Source organism: Coregonus clupeaformis, chromosome 1 (genome assembly GCF_020615455.1).
Source record: "Coregonus clupeaformis isolate EN_2021a chromosome 1, ASM2061545v1, whole genome shotgun sequence".
NCBI lineage: Eukaryota > Metazoa > Chordata > Actinopteri > Salmoniformes > Salmonidae > Coregonus > Coregonus clupeaformis.
This window is the reverse complement of record NC_059192.1, coordinates 98,072,775-98,090,539: the sequence shown is the minus strand read 5'-3', so window position 1 is coordinate 98,090,539 and position 17,765 is coordinate 98,072,775. Positions and strand designations below refer to the sequence as shown.

The 17,765-nt window shown below is 42.8% G+C and overlaps 1 protein-coding gene and 1 long non-coding RNA gene across 2 annotated transcripts; one reads left to right on the top strand and one right to left on the bottom strand.

The window, feature by feature from the left end:
- Positions 1-1,113: 1,113 nt before the first annotated feature.
- LOC121580660 (phosphatidylcholine:ceramide cholinephosphotransferase 2) lies at positions 1,114-14,931 on the bottom strand. Its single transcript, XM_045222509.1, has 6 exons — positions 14,693-14,931; positions 4,015-4,632; positions 3,473-3,590; positions 2,707-2,864; positions 1,835-1,874; positions 1,114-1,585 (listed from the first exon to the last, which is right to left on the bottom strand). Exons 2-6 carry the CDS (start codon positions 4,467-4,469, stop codon positions 1,463-1,465), a joined length of 894 nt encoding a protein of 297 aa, XP_045078444.1. The 5' UTR covers positions 4,470-4,632; positions 14,693-14,931; the 3' UTR covers positions 1,114-1,462.
- A 936-nt stretch (positions 14,932-15,867) lies between these two features.
- LOC123492595 lies at positions 15,868-17,500 on the top strand. The gene is made up of 3 exons (XR_006661802.1): positions 15,868-16,092; positions 16,764-16,878; positions 17,458-17,500. It is a non-coding gene; the product is annotated as an uncharacterized LOC123492595 (long non-coding RNA).
- The last annotated feature ends 265 nt before the right edge of the window (positions 17,501-17,765 follow it).

Genomic DNA, 17,765 nt, shown 5'->3' with positions numbered 1-17,765 from the left:
ACTGGTGGGTGTAATTCAATTCACCTTATAAAGAAGGTTCATTCAACTCTTACCCTACAAGGTCCAGATCCCACTGGTTTTCTGTTCTACCTGATAATTAATTGCACCCCAGGTCTAAATCAGTCCCTGATTATAGGGGAAGAATGAAAAAAATGCAGTGGATCTGGCTTCGAGGTCCAGAGTTGAGTTTGAAGGTTCTGAAGCCTGGTAAGCAGTTTCTGCTGGACAGTATCAGTCCATCTGCAGTATCATCTAGTGTCGACTTTATCATCTCTATCCATCTGCTGTATTATCTATCTGCTTCTACTACATGATAGTATAATGTCACCTGGACGTTGGCCATGGTGTGGCACCACCAGAAGAGAAACTATTACTCTGTCTTCTATCATTCTAGTGTCTACAGCACACGTGTCAAACTCATTCCACAGAGGACCGAGTGTCCGCAAACAAACGTTAAAGGTGCATGCCGCCACCTACTGTGCTGGAGTGTGTGGTCAATCACGGTTTATAACATTTCTAAATCCTCCTACCTAACTCAGTACTTCTGAGAAAATAAAGAAGAACTCTACTAACTTCTAATAAACCCCCCCCAACCTCAATGACCCTACACTTCAATCTTTCCCTCTCTTCAACAATCGCTACTCCCTTGTCCTTGATTGATGAATTAAGGTCACTGATTAGTAAGGAACTCCCCTCACCTGGTTGTCCTGGTCTTAATTGAAAGGTAAAACCAGCAGACACTAGGCCCTCCATGGAATGAGTTTGACACCCCTGGTCTACAGTATCAATATTTCATCTGGACATTGGCATGGTACCAGTGTAACTCTATCTACAGCCCTCAACTCTGGACCTCGAAGCCAGTGCTTTTTATTTTGTTCCCCTATAATCAGGGACAGATTTAGACCTGGGACACCAGGTGGGTGCAATTAGTTATCAGGCAGACCAGAAATCCAGCAGGCGCCAATCCTCGTAGAGTAAGAGTTGAATACCACTGATCTACAGTATCAATATCACAGGAGGTTGGTGGCACCTTAATTGGGGAGGACGGGCTTGTGTTAATGGCTGGAGCGGTGGAATGGTATCATACATATGGTTTGATGCCATTCCATTCGCTCTGTTCCAGCCATTATTATGAGCCGTCCTCCCCGCAGCAGTCTCCACTGATCAATATCTCACCTGGACGACCAGAAGAGAATATGTAATTTATTTTAAAGATGTTACATTGTCACTTACACCAGAAATACAGTGAAATGTGTTGTTTTACAGCATTAGCCAAAGTAGTACGGCGCCACTGGAGCAAATCAGGGTTAAATGCTTTGTTTCAGGACACAGACCGTTTTTCACCTTGGGTATTCGAACCAGTGACCTTTCGGTTACTGGCCCAACCCTCTTAACCTCTAGGCTACCTGCCACCCCATTACCATATCTAGTATCAGTATCAGCATCATTCTAGATTCTAGTATCAACATCTCACCTGGACGTTGGCCATGGTGTGGTACCACCAGAAGAGGCGTGAGGTGATGAAGTAGGCCACCACCACATCCACACTGTAGTGTTCGTGGGCCACCAGGATACACACCAGCAGCTAGCAGCCACTTAGGTGGTACACACCCAGAGCGTCCGCGGGAGTCTGGGCGAAGGGAAACACACACACTAACCGGCTGCCCAGCCCGCTTCCTGGAGATCTACTGTCCTTTGGGTTTTCATCCAACCTAATTTAGCATATCTGATTCACTAGTTATGTGCTTGTTGGCGGCTAATAAGTAGAATCGGTGTGTTAAATGAGGTTATAACCACAGAACATTAAATCATAGGCGTTCTTCATTTCATTAACCTGGTCAATGTTAAGTGGATGGCTGTGTAAACATATGAGTCTGGAGGAGAGGGGGGACAGAAACAGGGGGTTGTGTATGTCGTCAGTGAGGTCAGATGTTGCATCCTTTTTGAACAAGCCCCATATAGGAGGGAAGGTAATAGTCCAGGGGTGTCAAACTCATTCCATGGAGGGCCTAGAGTCTGCTGGATTTTGTTTTTCCCGTCAATTAAGACCTAGACAACCAGGTGAGGGGAGTTATTTACTAATTAGTGACCTTAATTCATCAATCAATGACAAGGGAGGAGTGAAAACCCACAGACACCCCCGTGGAATGAGTTTGGCACGTGTACTAGAGCAGGGTTTTCCATACTCGGTCCTGGGGCCCCCCTGCCCTGGGTGCACGTTTTGGTATTTGCCCTAGCACTACACAGTCGATTCAAATGATCAAAGCTTGATGATGAGTTGGTTATTTGAATGAGCTGTGTAGTTCTGGGGCAAAATGTGCACCAGGACCGAGTTTGGGAAACCCTATAATAGAGGATCAGGCCACACCTAGAAAATGTCCCTCCATCAACAAAATGTGGATCTGCCCGGTACTAACTAATCCAGAACGTTTTCAGAGATCATGATGCCGTAGCTATGGGACCTAGTTTGACCTAACAGATAATCTAATTTAATCTAATCTAGATGAGAATATTATATACGTGTGTAGTCATAGTTATCAATAATTAACAACACTCAGATCTAATCTCCCCAATAGGCTGCAGAGGAGTGACAGTACCAGTGGGAACCCTTGATGAGACTGAGTGTGTGAATGGTGGTGGAGTCACTGTGTGTGTGTGTGTGTGTGTGTGTGTGTGTGTGTTTGTGTGTGATTTTCTATCTAATACTCACACTCCTTAATGAACAGGTAGGTGAGGGTGAGCATGACGGTGTGTCCACTGTAGAGGAAGTCGCCACACATGAGGTGGGAGCCGGTGATGGACAGACCGCCGCCGGAGATCAACGTCAGCACACGCTGCATCTTAGCGTGAGAGTCTCCATACAGCTGAGAGAGAGATGGATGGAAAGAGAGAGAAAGAGGTAGGAGAGAGAGATTAGCTTGACAGACAAATTAAGCAGCTTCAGTTACAGGAGTGAAATGAAGAACATTATACAAAACATCTCTGTAACACAAACAATGGTCCCTTGTGGCTAATTTGATAGAGCATGGCACTTGCAACGCCAAGGTTGTGGGTTCGATTCCCACGGAGGACCAGTACAAACAAAATATAAAAATTGATGCACTCACTACTGTAAATCGCTCTGGATTACTATGAGCCTGTGTTAATGGATAGAATTGTACCTATCCAATGAAATTCCAATTAAACTCCTGTCGTCGCCTTTCTCCCGTTGGATCACTGTACCACAATACCCAGAAAACCTCTAATCCCCGGGGCATATATTTCCCATCGAACTCAAGACAGGATGCAATAACGTTTGTGTCCCCAGGGTTCGAATCTTATCCTGAGTCAAAATGGTTTTTTTATGAGCAGCTATTGAGCGTGGCAGGCAGCTCGATATGAGTTCTGGAGGGAGCCAGGATGAGATCACAGCAGGACTTGGTTCACATGCCACAGCTGACACACACACACACACACACACCCCTCTACCTACCTTGGGGGCGCAGGTGAAGTGATTGCCGGGTACAGGAAGGGTTGTGATGTACATGGTGACACAGCGGTACAGGTAGAGGGTGCCAATCAGGAAGAAGAACCTCCGACCTGCAATCGACCTGGAAACAAACACACAAAGTGTAAATAAATGATGTCATCAAACAGGCCACTGTTAAAAAGGGCTTGGGGAACATTTCTCTTGGACATAGACCAGTGGAGGCTGCTGAGGGGAGGACGGCTCATAATAATGGCTGGAACGGAGCAAATGGAATGGCATCCAACCATGTGTTTGATGTATTTGATACCATTCCACGGACTCCGCACCAGCCATTACCACGAGCCCATCCTCCCCAATGAAGGTGCCACCAACCTCCTGTGACATAGAGATAATGAAACTGTAATGTTCAGCATACTGTAGCACTTAATGTAGCCTACAAACACTGTCTTATACTGTTTAAGCTGAATGTTGTATAGTCTGGTTAGAATTTCACATACATGGGGATAGCCTTTGACACAGATATCCCAAGATAACCGTTCTCTTACTTGTATCTGAGGAAAAGCCACTGAATAACCCAGATCCCCACCAGGAGCATGCCGTTGATCTCGGTGACCGTGAACGCCCACTTGACCCGGTCGATGTAGTCAAAGAACTTATCGGGCAGTGGCGGGCTGCTCTCCTTCTCCGGGACCCTCTCGTGGACGACTGTGATGACCACGGTGGTCAGGACCAGGTTGAAGATGGCGTAGAAGAACGCGATGGCCGTCTTCCACCACTCCATGGGCAGCCGGTTGCCCTTGGTGTCGGGCAGCGAGATCTTGACGTAGTCCCTGTGGTGCCCCATGACCTTGCGGAGGCATCGTTTGGTGTCCGCCGGGGTGTTTTGCCCGTGTTTGGGGCAGTTGGCGTTGGGGAGAACCCCAAAGACACTTGCGAGGACCCCGCTCTCACCATCCATGCCCGGGTCCAGATGGGATGCAGTCGGGTCCACAAGCGCCATGGTCCAACACTGTCTACTGTCCACACACACTGCTGTACCAATGAAGAGCTCTCTGGTTCACCCAAAGTCAGCTAGTGCCTCTGAGGGCCCTGGATAAATAGGAATTAGTCCTTGTTGTTGGGCCTACTGTATTTGGTTTGACTGAGGCAAAAATGTCTTCCCCCTGAAGAAGGACAAGAGGTTAGGACTTCAGTTTCACAAAGACCATGACAATATATTAAATCTGATGTGGATATTAGCCTATTTCCACATTTCAATCAACAAGGGAAGCCATTTTGGTTCAATAGGAGTTTACTGTGTGCTTGTTTCCGGCAGGAGAAAGCAGAAAGGAGACACTGGAGAGACTTGAGCCATAATGGAAGGATGGAATGTCTATCTGAGGGTAATCACTGGCTAATGTTCCCTCATTGTCTTCTATTTGGCTGGAGATGTCTGTTGGAAAGTCATTATGACAACCTCTTCTCATTCTTCAGGAAACAACAAGCAGCCGTACAGTACACTAATATCCACTACCATTACATTAGCAAAAGGACAGTTGTAAACTGAGATACTAATTAATAATACCAGAGGTCAAGGAAGTCATCATTGCGAAATGCTAGTAGGCTACAGATGTAGGATCTTAATCTGATCACCCTGTTGCAGGAGCACTTTCCTGTAATGCAGGACATTTAAAACTTGTAGTGTATTTGAGATTTAAAAAGGCTTCTGAAGTTTGTAATTTCCTATTTGAAATTTCAGACTTGATTCACCCTTCTGAAAAATTTATCAAAACCTACAAACATTTCCATTAACTATAATCCACATAATAATTCACATTTCCTGTTGCTGCAGGATTATCTTCCTGCTCTAGCAAACTAACAAATCCTCTATCTGTATGTCCCCTTCACTGCAAACTCTTCAACTACCAGCACCTGTCCTGTGATTTAAATAGTTTGGATTTAAATACCACATATTTTTCCCCCAAAAAGCTGCCAACCTTCCAGGCAAAAAAACACAACTGTCGTGTCTCAAAATAGGTAGTCCAGGGATGACGCCAGAACCAAAATAGGAATCACTTCCCCAAAAGTTTTCGTAATGTAGCCTAAGCAAGGCTGATGGTTTCCTTTAATGCAATAGAACACTAGTACATGAAAACCCATGGCTCCATAATGATGATTTAGGATAAGGATGATGAAAAGCAGGGAGGTGGTGGAAACTTCTAGATGTTTACTTTGATTCCACTACTCTTTATATTTAGGATTAGCAAATGAAGGAGATGGAGTTTACTGTACTAGTCGTTCCTGGCTGTATCAACTTAAATGTTCCTTTTGAGTCAATCTTATCAAAATGCTCTTTGTGGTGTTTACAACTGCAGGCTACTCTAGGGGTGTTGACGTGAGTGGAAGCAGTTTAGTGTTTATTTGAACCTTTTGTAGTTGGATATTTCCCAGAAGCACTGGATCATTTACTCTTTGAAGGCTGTTATTTTGGGGACTCGGACAATTGTGCCAGACAGCCTATTTCTCAGACCTGGGTTCAAATACTATTTGAAATCATTTCAAATGCTTTATCTGTGGTTGATTGATCTTACATGGCTTAATGGACCAGTATAATAGTCAAAAAACTGCAAACCCTGCCCACCTGGCATTACAGGCAGGCTAGAGCAAACACTCAAAGTATTTGAAAGATTTCAAATAGTATTTGAACCCAGGCCTGGTGCTTTTATTTGAACTGCATGTTTGTTCGCTCCGTCAAGGAGGATCTGGAACGCTTATCAAATGATTAGTGACTTCGCCGCGGCAACGTTGTTCTCTTTCTTTCTCTTTCTGTCCTCCGCTGCCTGAGCTTATATCCCCAGCCACCTCTCTTCCTCTCTCCTCTTGTCTGACTATATCTATTCCTGCCAGGAGCGGTCCAAATGCAGGCTTCACATGTATAGCCTTATGTTCTGCATGACTGCCTCAAGTAGTTACAGTGTAGAGGCTGCTCACTGTACACCATGTCACTTGGCTTGTGTGGTCCACCATGCATGGATGTTTGGAGATACAGGAAATAGAGGAAATGGAGATTGGTTGTGAGATGCATGTAGCACATGTGTATGTAGTTGCTGTATGTAGTGTGTTGGCCGGACAGTCACTGTACTGTAGGCTAGGTCTGAGACTTGAGAGAGAGAGAGAGGTAAAAAAAGAGTGAGAAGAGGGAAGGAGAGGGAGGTAGACAGCTGGGGGGGAGAGAGATAGAGGAGAGAGAGAGAGAGAGGGTATCTGTGGAATGCCGTAGAACCTATGGACTGTCTGGTACAGGGACGGGACACCAATCAGAGGGCTTTGTCCTGATGCACAAGAACACACAATCCCATTCTACCAGCTGCCCATTCAGGTAAAGGACACACAGGGCTATTAGTCTGACACACACACACACACACACACACACACACGTTCAAACACACAATGCATACACACATTACACATACACACTTTACACATACATACATTACACAGACTGCACTGTACTTTGAGGTTTCTTTGAGCTAAAAAAAAGACAGCCCAACCCATTGCTTATCCAGCTTTCAAAGTGAGGGCATCAGGCTTGATTGAAGAGTCCTAAGCTACAGTATAACCTCTGACTCCAAGGCATGCTACAAATGAAATCTTCAGAAATTCAAAGTTCATTATTCTCTGTTGTCTTTCATTATTCGAGAACATTTTATTGCAACCACGTGCTTAAACTCTAAAAAAATTAACAACTGTAGCTACAAAAATAATTCAAGAATTGTTAATTTGATGTGGGAGTTGTAGATAGTTTACTGTCAACTTTCCAAAGGTTGACAAACTAGCCAAAACAAAGGACCATGACTTACCTAAAGCCACAGGTCCGTTGACTAGTAGTTTCCATTCGCGTGCTTCGTCTCGGTCACACGCCAGTATAAAGCACGGATTCTTGGACACAGGACCATGAGTTTATTTGGGACTGAGCATTTTTTCTTGTTTCTTTTATTGTGTCAAGAGGATCTGCATTTAAAGCAGCTATGAGCGCTTTGAGGTATTAAACCCTGGTACCAGGTCCTTACTCATTAGTGTGTATATATCTGTGATCCAAAGGGGTTGATAATAATGGTTGGTTTATAACATGTTTCCAAGTTGAAACTGAATTGATATGACTTGCGCTGAATAATAATTCATAACTTTACCTTGTGTTTGTCTGATTGTGCTGTTTCATATACTGTGGAGGCATGTTATATTTCCTCAGGTGGACCATATATTATTCTTAAGGGGTATTTTACCCACTAGGTGGAGGCACTGCACTATTCTATTTATGGTTTTTAAATTGATGTAGTTCTGTCCTTGAACTGTTCTTGTCTATTAATGTTCTGTATTATGTCATGTTTCATGTTGACCCCAGGAAGAGTAGCTGCTGCTTTTGCAACAGCTAATGGGAATCCTAATAAAATACCAAATAGTTAGGCCCACACACTCAATTCCACATGCTGCCTATTAACCCACCCACTAGATACTAGGTCCAAACTGATATGGACAGGTCCCTCAGAAGAGAGGGTCCTCTGTAGCTCAATTGGTAGAGCATGGCGCTTGTAACGCCAGGGTAGTGGGTTCGATCCCCGGGACCACCCATACGTAAAAATGTATGCACACATGACTGTAAGTCGCTTTGGATAAAAGCGTCTGCTAAATGGCATATTATTATTATTATAAGAGATGACTACTCACAGAATTTGAATAGCAAAGTAGAGTACTTTGCATCTGACCCGAAACAGGCTGCATCCTGGTTTTCCAACTGAGTATTGTAGTGCACTGTTTATCTACCGTATGGTGGTGTCATTTAGCCTTAGGCAGATTGACCTAACAGTACAAAAAATGGTTTAATTCACTGGGGAAAATCACCCCAACAACAACACTGAAGGAGAAGATACTTAATCAATAAGGCCCGAGGGGGTGTGGTATATGGCCAATACCCGGCTCGGGAGCTGTTCTTAAGCACGACACTACGCGGAGTGCCTGGATACAGCCCTTAGCCGTGGTATTGGCCATATACCACAAACCCGGGAGGTGCCTTATTGCTATTATAAACTGGTTACCAACATAATTAGAGCAGTGAATAAATATGTTTTGTCATGCCCGTGGTGTACGGTGTGATATACCAAGGCTTTCAGTCAATCAGAATTCAGGGCTTGAACCACCCAGTTTATAATGAAGTATAAACCATGGTATAGTATTCCACTATTCCAATACAGGAGACATGAACCAAAATGGAAATGGATGCCAGTAAAATGTACTTTAAATAATGGGGCTCATCTCTGCCTGTTCTTGCTCTCTACCTCTTTTCAGTTAATGAGAGCACTTCAGGAATGCCTTTTTCCATTCTTCTGCACTTCAAAAGCTTCTGCCGCCTTTTAAAAGCTCCATTAACAGATACGAGTGCATCCCCGGCTTCCCCGGCTCCCACAATGCATCTTATACTGAACAAAAATATAAATGCAACATGTGAAGTGTTGGTCCCATGTTTCATGAGCTGAAATAAAAGATCCCAGAAATGTTCCATACGCACAAAAAGCTTATTTCTCTCAATTGTTTGGCACAAATTTGTATTTCATCCCTGTTGTTAGTGAGCATTTCTTCTTTGCCAAGATAATCCATCCACCTGACAGGTGTGGCATATCACGAAGCTGATTAAACAGCATAATCATTACACAGCTGCACCTTGTGCTGGGGACAATACAATGCCACTCTAAAATGTGCAGTTTTGTCACACAACACATCTCAAGGATTGAGGGGAGTGTGCAATTGGCATGCTGACTACAGGAATGTCCAGCAGAGCTTTGCCAGACAATTTAATGTTCATTTCTCTACCATAAGCAGCCGCCTCCAAGGTCATTTTAGAACATTTGGCAGGATGTCCAACTGGCCTCACAACCGCAGAACACAATTGCGTTTTATCAATGGCAATTTTAATGCACAGAGATACCGTGACGAGATCCTGAGGCCCACTGTTGTGCCATTCATCCGCCGCCATCACCTAATGTTTCAGCATGATAATGCACAGCCTCATGTCGCAAGGATCTGTACACAATTCCTGGAAGCTGTAATTCCCAGTTCTTCCATGGCCTGTCTACTCGCTAGACATGTCTTGGTGAATGTTTGAGATGCTCTGATCATTATGCACAGCGTGTTCCAGTTCCCGCCAATATCCAGCAACTTCTCACAGCCATTGAAGAGGAGTGGGGACAACATTCCACAATTCACAATCAACAGCCTGATCAACTCTATACGGAAGTGTGTCGCTTCATAGGAGCCAAATGGTGGTCACACCAGAACTGTTGGTTTCTGATCCATACCCTACTTTTAAAAAATTTATCCGTGACCAACAGATTAATATCTGTATTCCCAGTTGTGAAATCTATAGATTAGGGCCTAATTTATTTATTTAAATTGACTGATTTCCTAATATGAACTGTAACTCAGTAAAATCTTTGAAATTGTTGCAAGTTTTGTTCATTATAATAACTGTCATTTCAGGATGCACACAGAATGTCATGTTTACTTACAAAGGAGGCACTTGAGGAAAGGAATGGAAGGGAGAGAGTGCGTACACAAGGTAGAGACTGCGGACGCCGTCCATCCATGAAAGCACCAATTTCCTCCTAATCTATTTCGACGAGGGGGGTAAATGTTATTCCATTTAAGAGTTGCAGCTCTTGTTTCGTATAGAACACCATCTCCCTGACTCACAGAAGGTTCGCTTTCTCTTATGTAACAAACTTCTGAGAAGTTGGCTGTAAACCAATGACTGTTACTCTCTGAACAAAGCTCTAATAGGAATCCTATATCAGTAAATTATATAGACAGGTAACCACATCAAAGGCAACAGACAAATATGTTACTGTACAAACCCCCCTCCCCCTGGCATATCCTTTTCAAGAAGCCTTCTCAGTCTCCTCTCCTTCTGTAGCACTGAGGCCAATACTCAATGTTTTGATGCTTCACTCAAGGCTATCAAACAACGGCAGGTCCCTCAATGCTCTCCCAAGGTTACAGACAGTGCAGAGAACGTCATGAGGATTAAAATATGCTACAGGGCTTCTATGAGTAAGTAAAGGTGTGGATATAAGTAATACGTCTATAATTGCTTTCTATTCGTATTTACTGTAACTAATATTTTTCAGAGGAGATTGGAGATATTTCTTTCCAATGGCGTCCTCCGCATGACCGTACTGAGTGTGTACTGTCCAAGTGAGGTCAACAGTGAGCCTCTCCACCACGCTAGTTTTCCACTGGTCCTCCCAGCAGTGTACACAGCACAGCCTGTTTTCCCACCAGTCCCTACTGCTGCACCCAGTGCTCTCTCTGAGTCTACAGGGATGGGTGGTGATGGGAAAATGGGCAGCCAAACCTATCCCAGATGCTCTCAGACAGAGTAATGGATGGCTTGGCCGGCTCCACTTCACTCTCCCCATGTTAGCTATACTAGCTATTTCTAGAGGAGCCACCCCAGTTGCCATGAAAGCTGTATTTTACTCTAGAGGAGTTGTGCAACTGAGGCCGCCATTTTGGGGCCCGCGTAATGACATGTTACATGATAGCTGTCCAGTTATTTTGTCAGATTCACCATCAAAGGGAGGGTTAAAAATAAAGCAGAGTCACTACCAGACGTGACCCAGCCCTGTCGCAATCAGAGCTCATCATAGTGAAGAGTTAGACACAGGCAATGTAGCTATAGCTACTGTAGTGTACAGCAAGGTTCAACATTCTCTCTTACACACACACACACACACACAGTTTTGTATTGCTACCATTGTGGGGACCAAAGAATTGATTCCCATCCAAAATCCTATTTTCCCTAACCCCTAACCTTAACCCTTAACCTAACCATAACCCTAACCTAAAACTATACCTAACCTAACTACCCCAACACCCTATCTTATTCCCCTAACCCAAATTTCCCTTCCCCCAAGCCTAAAATATACTTTTTCCTTGTGGGGACTGGCAAAATACACACACACACACAGCTACTGCTTCTGCTCCCACAGAGAAAATACATACACTATTCAAGAGCTTTCTAGTTTAGTTTAGAAATGTTTGGAAAGCAATCACATCATATTTGAGGAGACATTTTATGGGGAGCCCTAAGTGGACTATGATACTAAATGCAGCATTGAAACTATGATTTTATGTTTACGTGAGAGCAGTTAATTATGCATTTTTAGACAGTGGTTTACATACACTGTGCAGGCTTTATAGTCCTTTACACTAGTGGAATAGAGGTTCCCCAACAAAGTGCCTTAAAATATTCCCACCTGTAATTTAAATTATTTTTATTTGATTTCATTATACATTACAAATATCAAATTGGTGAAGTAAATAAAATATTCTTTTCAAAAATTCTAAAAAAATAAATCGAAAGTGGTGTCCATATTATTCACCCTTTGCTATAAGCCCCAAATAAATAAGATCTGGTGCAACCAATTACCTTCAGAATTCACTAATTAGTTAAATAAAATCCACCATTATATTGCAATCTAAGTGTCACATGATCTGTCCACATGATCTCAGTTTTTAACACCTGTTCTAAAGGCCCCAAGTCTGCAGCACCCCTAAGCAAGGGGCACCCCCTTTCCAAAAGCAAAGCCGGCACCATGAAACCAAGGAGCTCTCCAAACAGGTCAAGGATCAAAGTTGTGAAGTCAAATCGGGTTGGTAATAAATATACTAAACTTTAACATCCCACGAGCACCCCCATTAAATCCATTATTAAAATTTAAAAAATATACACCACAACAAACCTGCCAAGAGAGGGCACTCCCACCAAAACTCACGGACCAGGCCAGGACGCATTAATCAGAGGGGCAGCTCAAAAACCAAAATAACCCTGAAGGAGCTGCAAAGCTCCACAGCGAATTGAGTAATCTGTCCATAACCACTTTAACCTACACTCCACAGAGCTAGCTTCTCGGAGATCCAAAAAAGCATTGTTTAAAGAAAAAAAATAAGAAACATGTTTGGTGTTCACTACTCCCCAAACATATGGAAGAAGTACTCTGGTCAGATGGGCTAAAATTCAGCTTTTTGGCCATCAAGAAAACCATATGTCTGCGCAAACCCAACACCTCTCATCACCATACACCATCCCACAGTAAAGCATAGGTGGTGGCAGCATCATGCTGTGGGGATGTTTTTTCATCGGCAGGGACTGGGACTGATAGGTGGTTAGGAATATGATGCGCTAAATACGGGAAATTCTTGAGGAAACCTGTGCCACAGTCTTCCAGAGATTTGAGACTGGACGGAGGTTCACCTTCCAGCAGACAATACCCTAAGCATACTGCTAAAAGCAACACTTGAGTGTGGTTTAAGGGGAAACATTTAAATGTATTGGAATCGTCCTAGTCAAAGCCCAGACCTCAATCCAATGGAGAATCTGTGGTAAACTTAAAGATTACTGTTACCAATCCAACTTGAAGGAGCTGGAGCAGTTTTGCCTTTAAGCGAATGGACAAACACCCAGTGGCTAAGATGTGCCTAAGCTTAGAGAGACATACCCCAAGAGACTTTCCAGCTGTCAATTGCTAAAGGTGGCTCTACAAATTATTATTGACTTTGGGGGGGTGAATAATTATCACACTCAATTTTTTTTGATCTTATTTCTTATTTGTTCAAAAAACATTTTGCATCTTCAAAGTGGTAGGCATGTTTTGTAAATCCGATGATACAACCCCCCCAAAAAGCCATTTAAATTCCAGGTTGTAAGGCAACAAAATAGGAAAAATGCTGAAATGATTTTAAATAAAGGTCAGTCAGTGAATAGATAATGGACAGTGATCAAGATGAGGTACTGCCTAACAGAGGAATATTGCGATATTGTTGTCTGTTAAGAAGGCCTTTTTAGAAACACCCCAAATGTCCACGTTTACTTTGCCTTCTTCTAATTCCTTAGAGTTCAGCTCTGTATCATTGAGTCTTCTTCTTATTGCAGTGATCGCTCTCTTTCTCCGATACCTCTCCTTCTCACTCAACAAGAGGGGCCACCGCATCGGAAGTTCAGCCGATTAGCATTGTAAACAAGCGCATGTCTGTCTTCCATCAAGACATGGGACAAAAGAACATGTGCATGTTCCTACACTTTTACATGAAAAAGGAATTCACCAACAACACACAGCAGTAGACTACACAGTAACTTTAACTGTTCTCCTTAGAAGACCAACATGGGCAGGTCTCCGGTCTCGGTTCGGGTGAAACCACTCTGTTACGCCCTGGTGGCTTAGCCACACATGGGTGGGTGCCTGGTGGATAATTTCAGGGTATGGGAGACTGCTAGGGCTCCAGTATTACAAGGCGGGCGCCGGGCGGGGGTGTGTCTGTGTGCCGAGCAACAGGTCTCCACATTTAACATTTACTTTTCAGGAACACCCCCCCACCACCTTCATTAACCACCATGTTCTAAAAGGGGCACCAGCGTGAGGCAAAGGTTCCACCATGGAAATAGTCATTTTAATTCTAAGGGTTCTAAGGGTTCCATGAGCTGTTCTGTCTCTTGTAATTAACTCAACGGAAGGCCATTAACAGACTTTCATAGACCTGCTGAAATTGGAAATGGTCTGGTATTGGATTAATGTAATGTAATTAGAAGAAGAAACATTTCAACATCCACTGTAGCCTACATCATTAGCTTGTACATTAAATGTTTTCTATTCAAATACTGTATAGTTAGCATAGTTTTGACGTTCAAAAAGAACATATCACCTGTAGAGGTGTGCCTTGTCTACAGTATTTCCTGTCCCACGTCATGCTGCCAATGAACGATAAGGAACCTGTTCTCTTGCCCCTAATAAAGCATCTTCAAATGACATCATCATTCCGTGCACAAGATTAGGCTAGTATTCTTTCACCACTGTGGCATCTTTGCTTGCTTATTTAATATTGGGAAAGATCATGTTTGAATTTGGAAACTAGGCTATTTAGTACTGTCCATGACTACAGGCTACACAGTGAATGAAAGAAAAGAAAAACGTATATTTGTTGTCGAAAAATAATTTGATTATCATAACTACAATGATGTAGCCTACTAGCAACATAATATACATTGGTGATACCAACCTGGATCACAATAGTTATCTTCATAGGTTGTAATATTCATTCCATATAATGCAATTCACTCTAGGCTATTCAGTAGCCTAGCATACGTGCATTTGGCTACTATTCATTTTATGTAGAGCATATCGTTTATCAACCTACCTGTCTTGCTTGAGATCCTCTCCAGTCGTGCGCCTTGTTCTCTTCGCGTTCAAACTCATAATGTTTACATGGCTGGAATGAACTCTGTCTTTGAGCGTGCGCTCCTCCCATACGCAAACATACAACCCCTCTCTGTATTACTGTATAGCCTAGCCTACAGTCAGCTGCAGAAACTGTCGCCAAAACCATCACTTCTTTACTTACCTGCCCACTCCTTTGTAGAAAGATTATTTAACAGCAAGCATACAATTGTTTCACCTGACCAGTGGTGATAGACATGATAAAGCAACCTTCCAATGCCCATCCATTCAAAGATATATTGCATAGCATTTTCAAATGCAAGATATGCATTTCAATCTTTTTCTAACGTTCAATAATGAATTAGGCCTACAATGTATATAACTGGATATTTGATTGCAATTCAATTTATTTTAAAATATTTATATTTTTAAATGTCATACAAAACATATAAGAAATAAACATGCTATATTGAAGCAAGATTGTTCACGCTTCAAAAGCGGTAAAGCCTATGCTTAGCCAACTAGGTCTACATGATGATTAAGAAAAATAGGCTATTTATTCCCAGGCCTGTCCTGTAATGAGGGCATTGAATAAGTACATAGCCTATCATCACACTTCATCCTTTGATGTGGGGGTGGGCGTTTTCCAAAGTAGTCTCCATCCACGTGTAAACTACAGGGCCAACCACATGCAACATACAGTTGGCTACAAGTCTTAGTTTACAGTTCAATTCTTCATAGATAGCTTTTAATATTTTGTAATCAAGTCTGTCTTTCCGACAACTGTTTTAAATGTTGGATTATATTTATTTATTTAATTATTTTTGAATATGATTTGCCACAGTACATGATATAGTTCTTTAAAAGGTCATTTCCAATCATATAATTGAATTGGAAAAAATTCAACCTGGAGCCAAAAAAACAAAAATGTCTCAATCGAAATGTATAGTCTAATCTGAACATATTTTTATCCAATGTGCATTCCGTATTTATCTCTGCGATACACACCACAGGTCATTAATAACTGGTCCAGGATATGTTATGTAATCTAGCTATGTCATCCATTGATGTCATCACGGTGTCGTTTGAGATTTGCGCGGATAAAACTGACTCCAAATCAGTTTTCAAATAACAGACAGTTCACCAGCCGATAGACATCACTTCCGATTCTGATGACGTAGGTCGTCCTCCTCGGTTCCTGTTTAAGGTTCCTCCATTCAAAGAGATAACTGTCCGTAAAAAGATAACGCGTTAGTAATTTATTTTGTAGGTCGCATAAACCGTAACTGGTGAAGAAAGCTTTCATTATAGACCGTTATGGAGACTACCGGAAACTCTCACAAGAAACCGAAGCTGAGCAACGCGTCAAGCGAGAATTGGGTGAGTTGTTGCATTCATTCACACCCCCACGACCACTGCCACGTCCACTAATATGTTGCGAAACTATTAATGTTGTCTCTTGTTTCTGCAATTTCTGTTCCCAGTAAAACATTTACTGCTATGATTAAATTATGCAATAATTTCTTAGCTGCGCGAATGGTCGTGTTACTAGGATTGGATAAATGCAACTAGTTAGCTTCTTAGTATTGCCACCAAATGCCAGACAGACAGCCATTTGTAGCTAGCTAGCTATATCTTGCACGACATTCCAAAAGCATGCTGCAGTTAGCTAGCTAGCTAACTAACTATATGATCCTGTATCTGCTGCAAAATGACCCGTGTCCCTTGATGTACATTTCTGTGTGACCCTCAAAATGCTTCTTGCTAATCTACTCAGCAGCAGCCTAGTGACAGAGAACATGCATTGGAATGGAACTTAGGCCTATGTCACCTTACTGTACATTAGGTGCAAACCAGTCCTTCAACGTTTTTGTCATAATATTGCTGATTACCTTTTGCTTAATGAGTAAGAGATGTGCCTGTCCTGGACTCTGTGGCTACTGTATGTTGCAAAGTCAGTCAGTGTTAGTCCTATTTGTTCCTTTGCATTTGGGGCTAAGTCAGTGTAATTTGATATGGAACTAAAGGACAGAACAATATTGTGATTGCAGGGAATGCAGAGGGCGACTAATGTGACCTACCAGGCTCACCATGTCAGCAGGAACAAGCGTGGTCAGGTGGTGGGGACGAGAGGAGGCTTCCGTGGATGCACTGTCTGGCTCACAGGTATACAGAATAACTAAAGTTCAGTTAGCTTGGTCCCAGATCTGTATGTGCTGTCTTGTCAACTCCTAGGGTCATTGGTTGTTGTGAGAATGACCATAGGGGTTGTGGCAAGCGTCGTATCTGACCATATATCATTTCTTCAATAATCAAATGTTTTATCAGCCTTTCTTTCCATCACTTTATATCCTCTAACTCACTCACCTGTAACTCACCACTGTAATCTCAGGGCACACCGTATACATCAATGATACATAGCTAAATTACATAACATATCCTGACCAGTTATTAATACCTGTGGTGTATATCCTGTTTACTATATTTGTTTCTACTACAAATATATTAGCATTCCAATCAACGTAGCATTTTAAAAGAAGTACATCACATTCATCCACGCTCTCCTTCAATTCCTAATTTGACAGCGCCATTTATTATCATGCATTCAATGCTAACATTGATAGCCACCATTTTCGTCATTCATTCAATGTAATATTACCCAATCTATTTTCGCTTCAGCTACACTCAATGCTAATTATTGACCAACCACCATCCCCTTTCTTCGCCTCTCTCTCTCCCACCCAGGTTTGTCTGGGGCTGGGAGAAGACCACGGTGAGCATGCCCTGGAGTACCTGGTGTGCCCACGCATCCCCTGCTACTCGCTGGACGGAACCAACATCCGCCAGGGCTTGAAGCAAGAAGCTCTGCTTCCCCTTGAGGAGAACATCAGGCGTATAGCCGAGGTGGCCCGCCTGTTCGCGCCTTGGGCCTCGTCTGCACATCGCCAGCTTCTCATTTAAGCCCCTACGACGGGTGAGTTGGGGGGGACTAGGGATATATAAGACAGAGAGAAAGAGGAGACAAGTCGCTGAGGGAAGAGAGGAAAAATAAA

Bases quoted from the DNA above. Each gene is read 5' to 3' on its own strand.
- LOC121580660 (XM_045222509.1), bottom strand. From the start codon at position 4,469: ATGGCGCTTGTGGACCCGACTGCATCCCATCTGGACCCGGGCATGGAT. The intron at 2,865-3,472 runs GTAGGTAGAGGG...TCTCTCTCTCAG, and splicing joins ACTTCACCTGCGCCCCCAAG to CTGTATGGAGACTCTCACGC. The intron at 1,586-1,834 runs GTTAATGAAATG...AGTGGCTGCTAG, and splicing joins ATCCACTTAACATTGACCAG to CTGCTGGTGTGTATCCTGGT.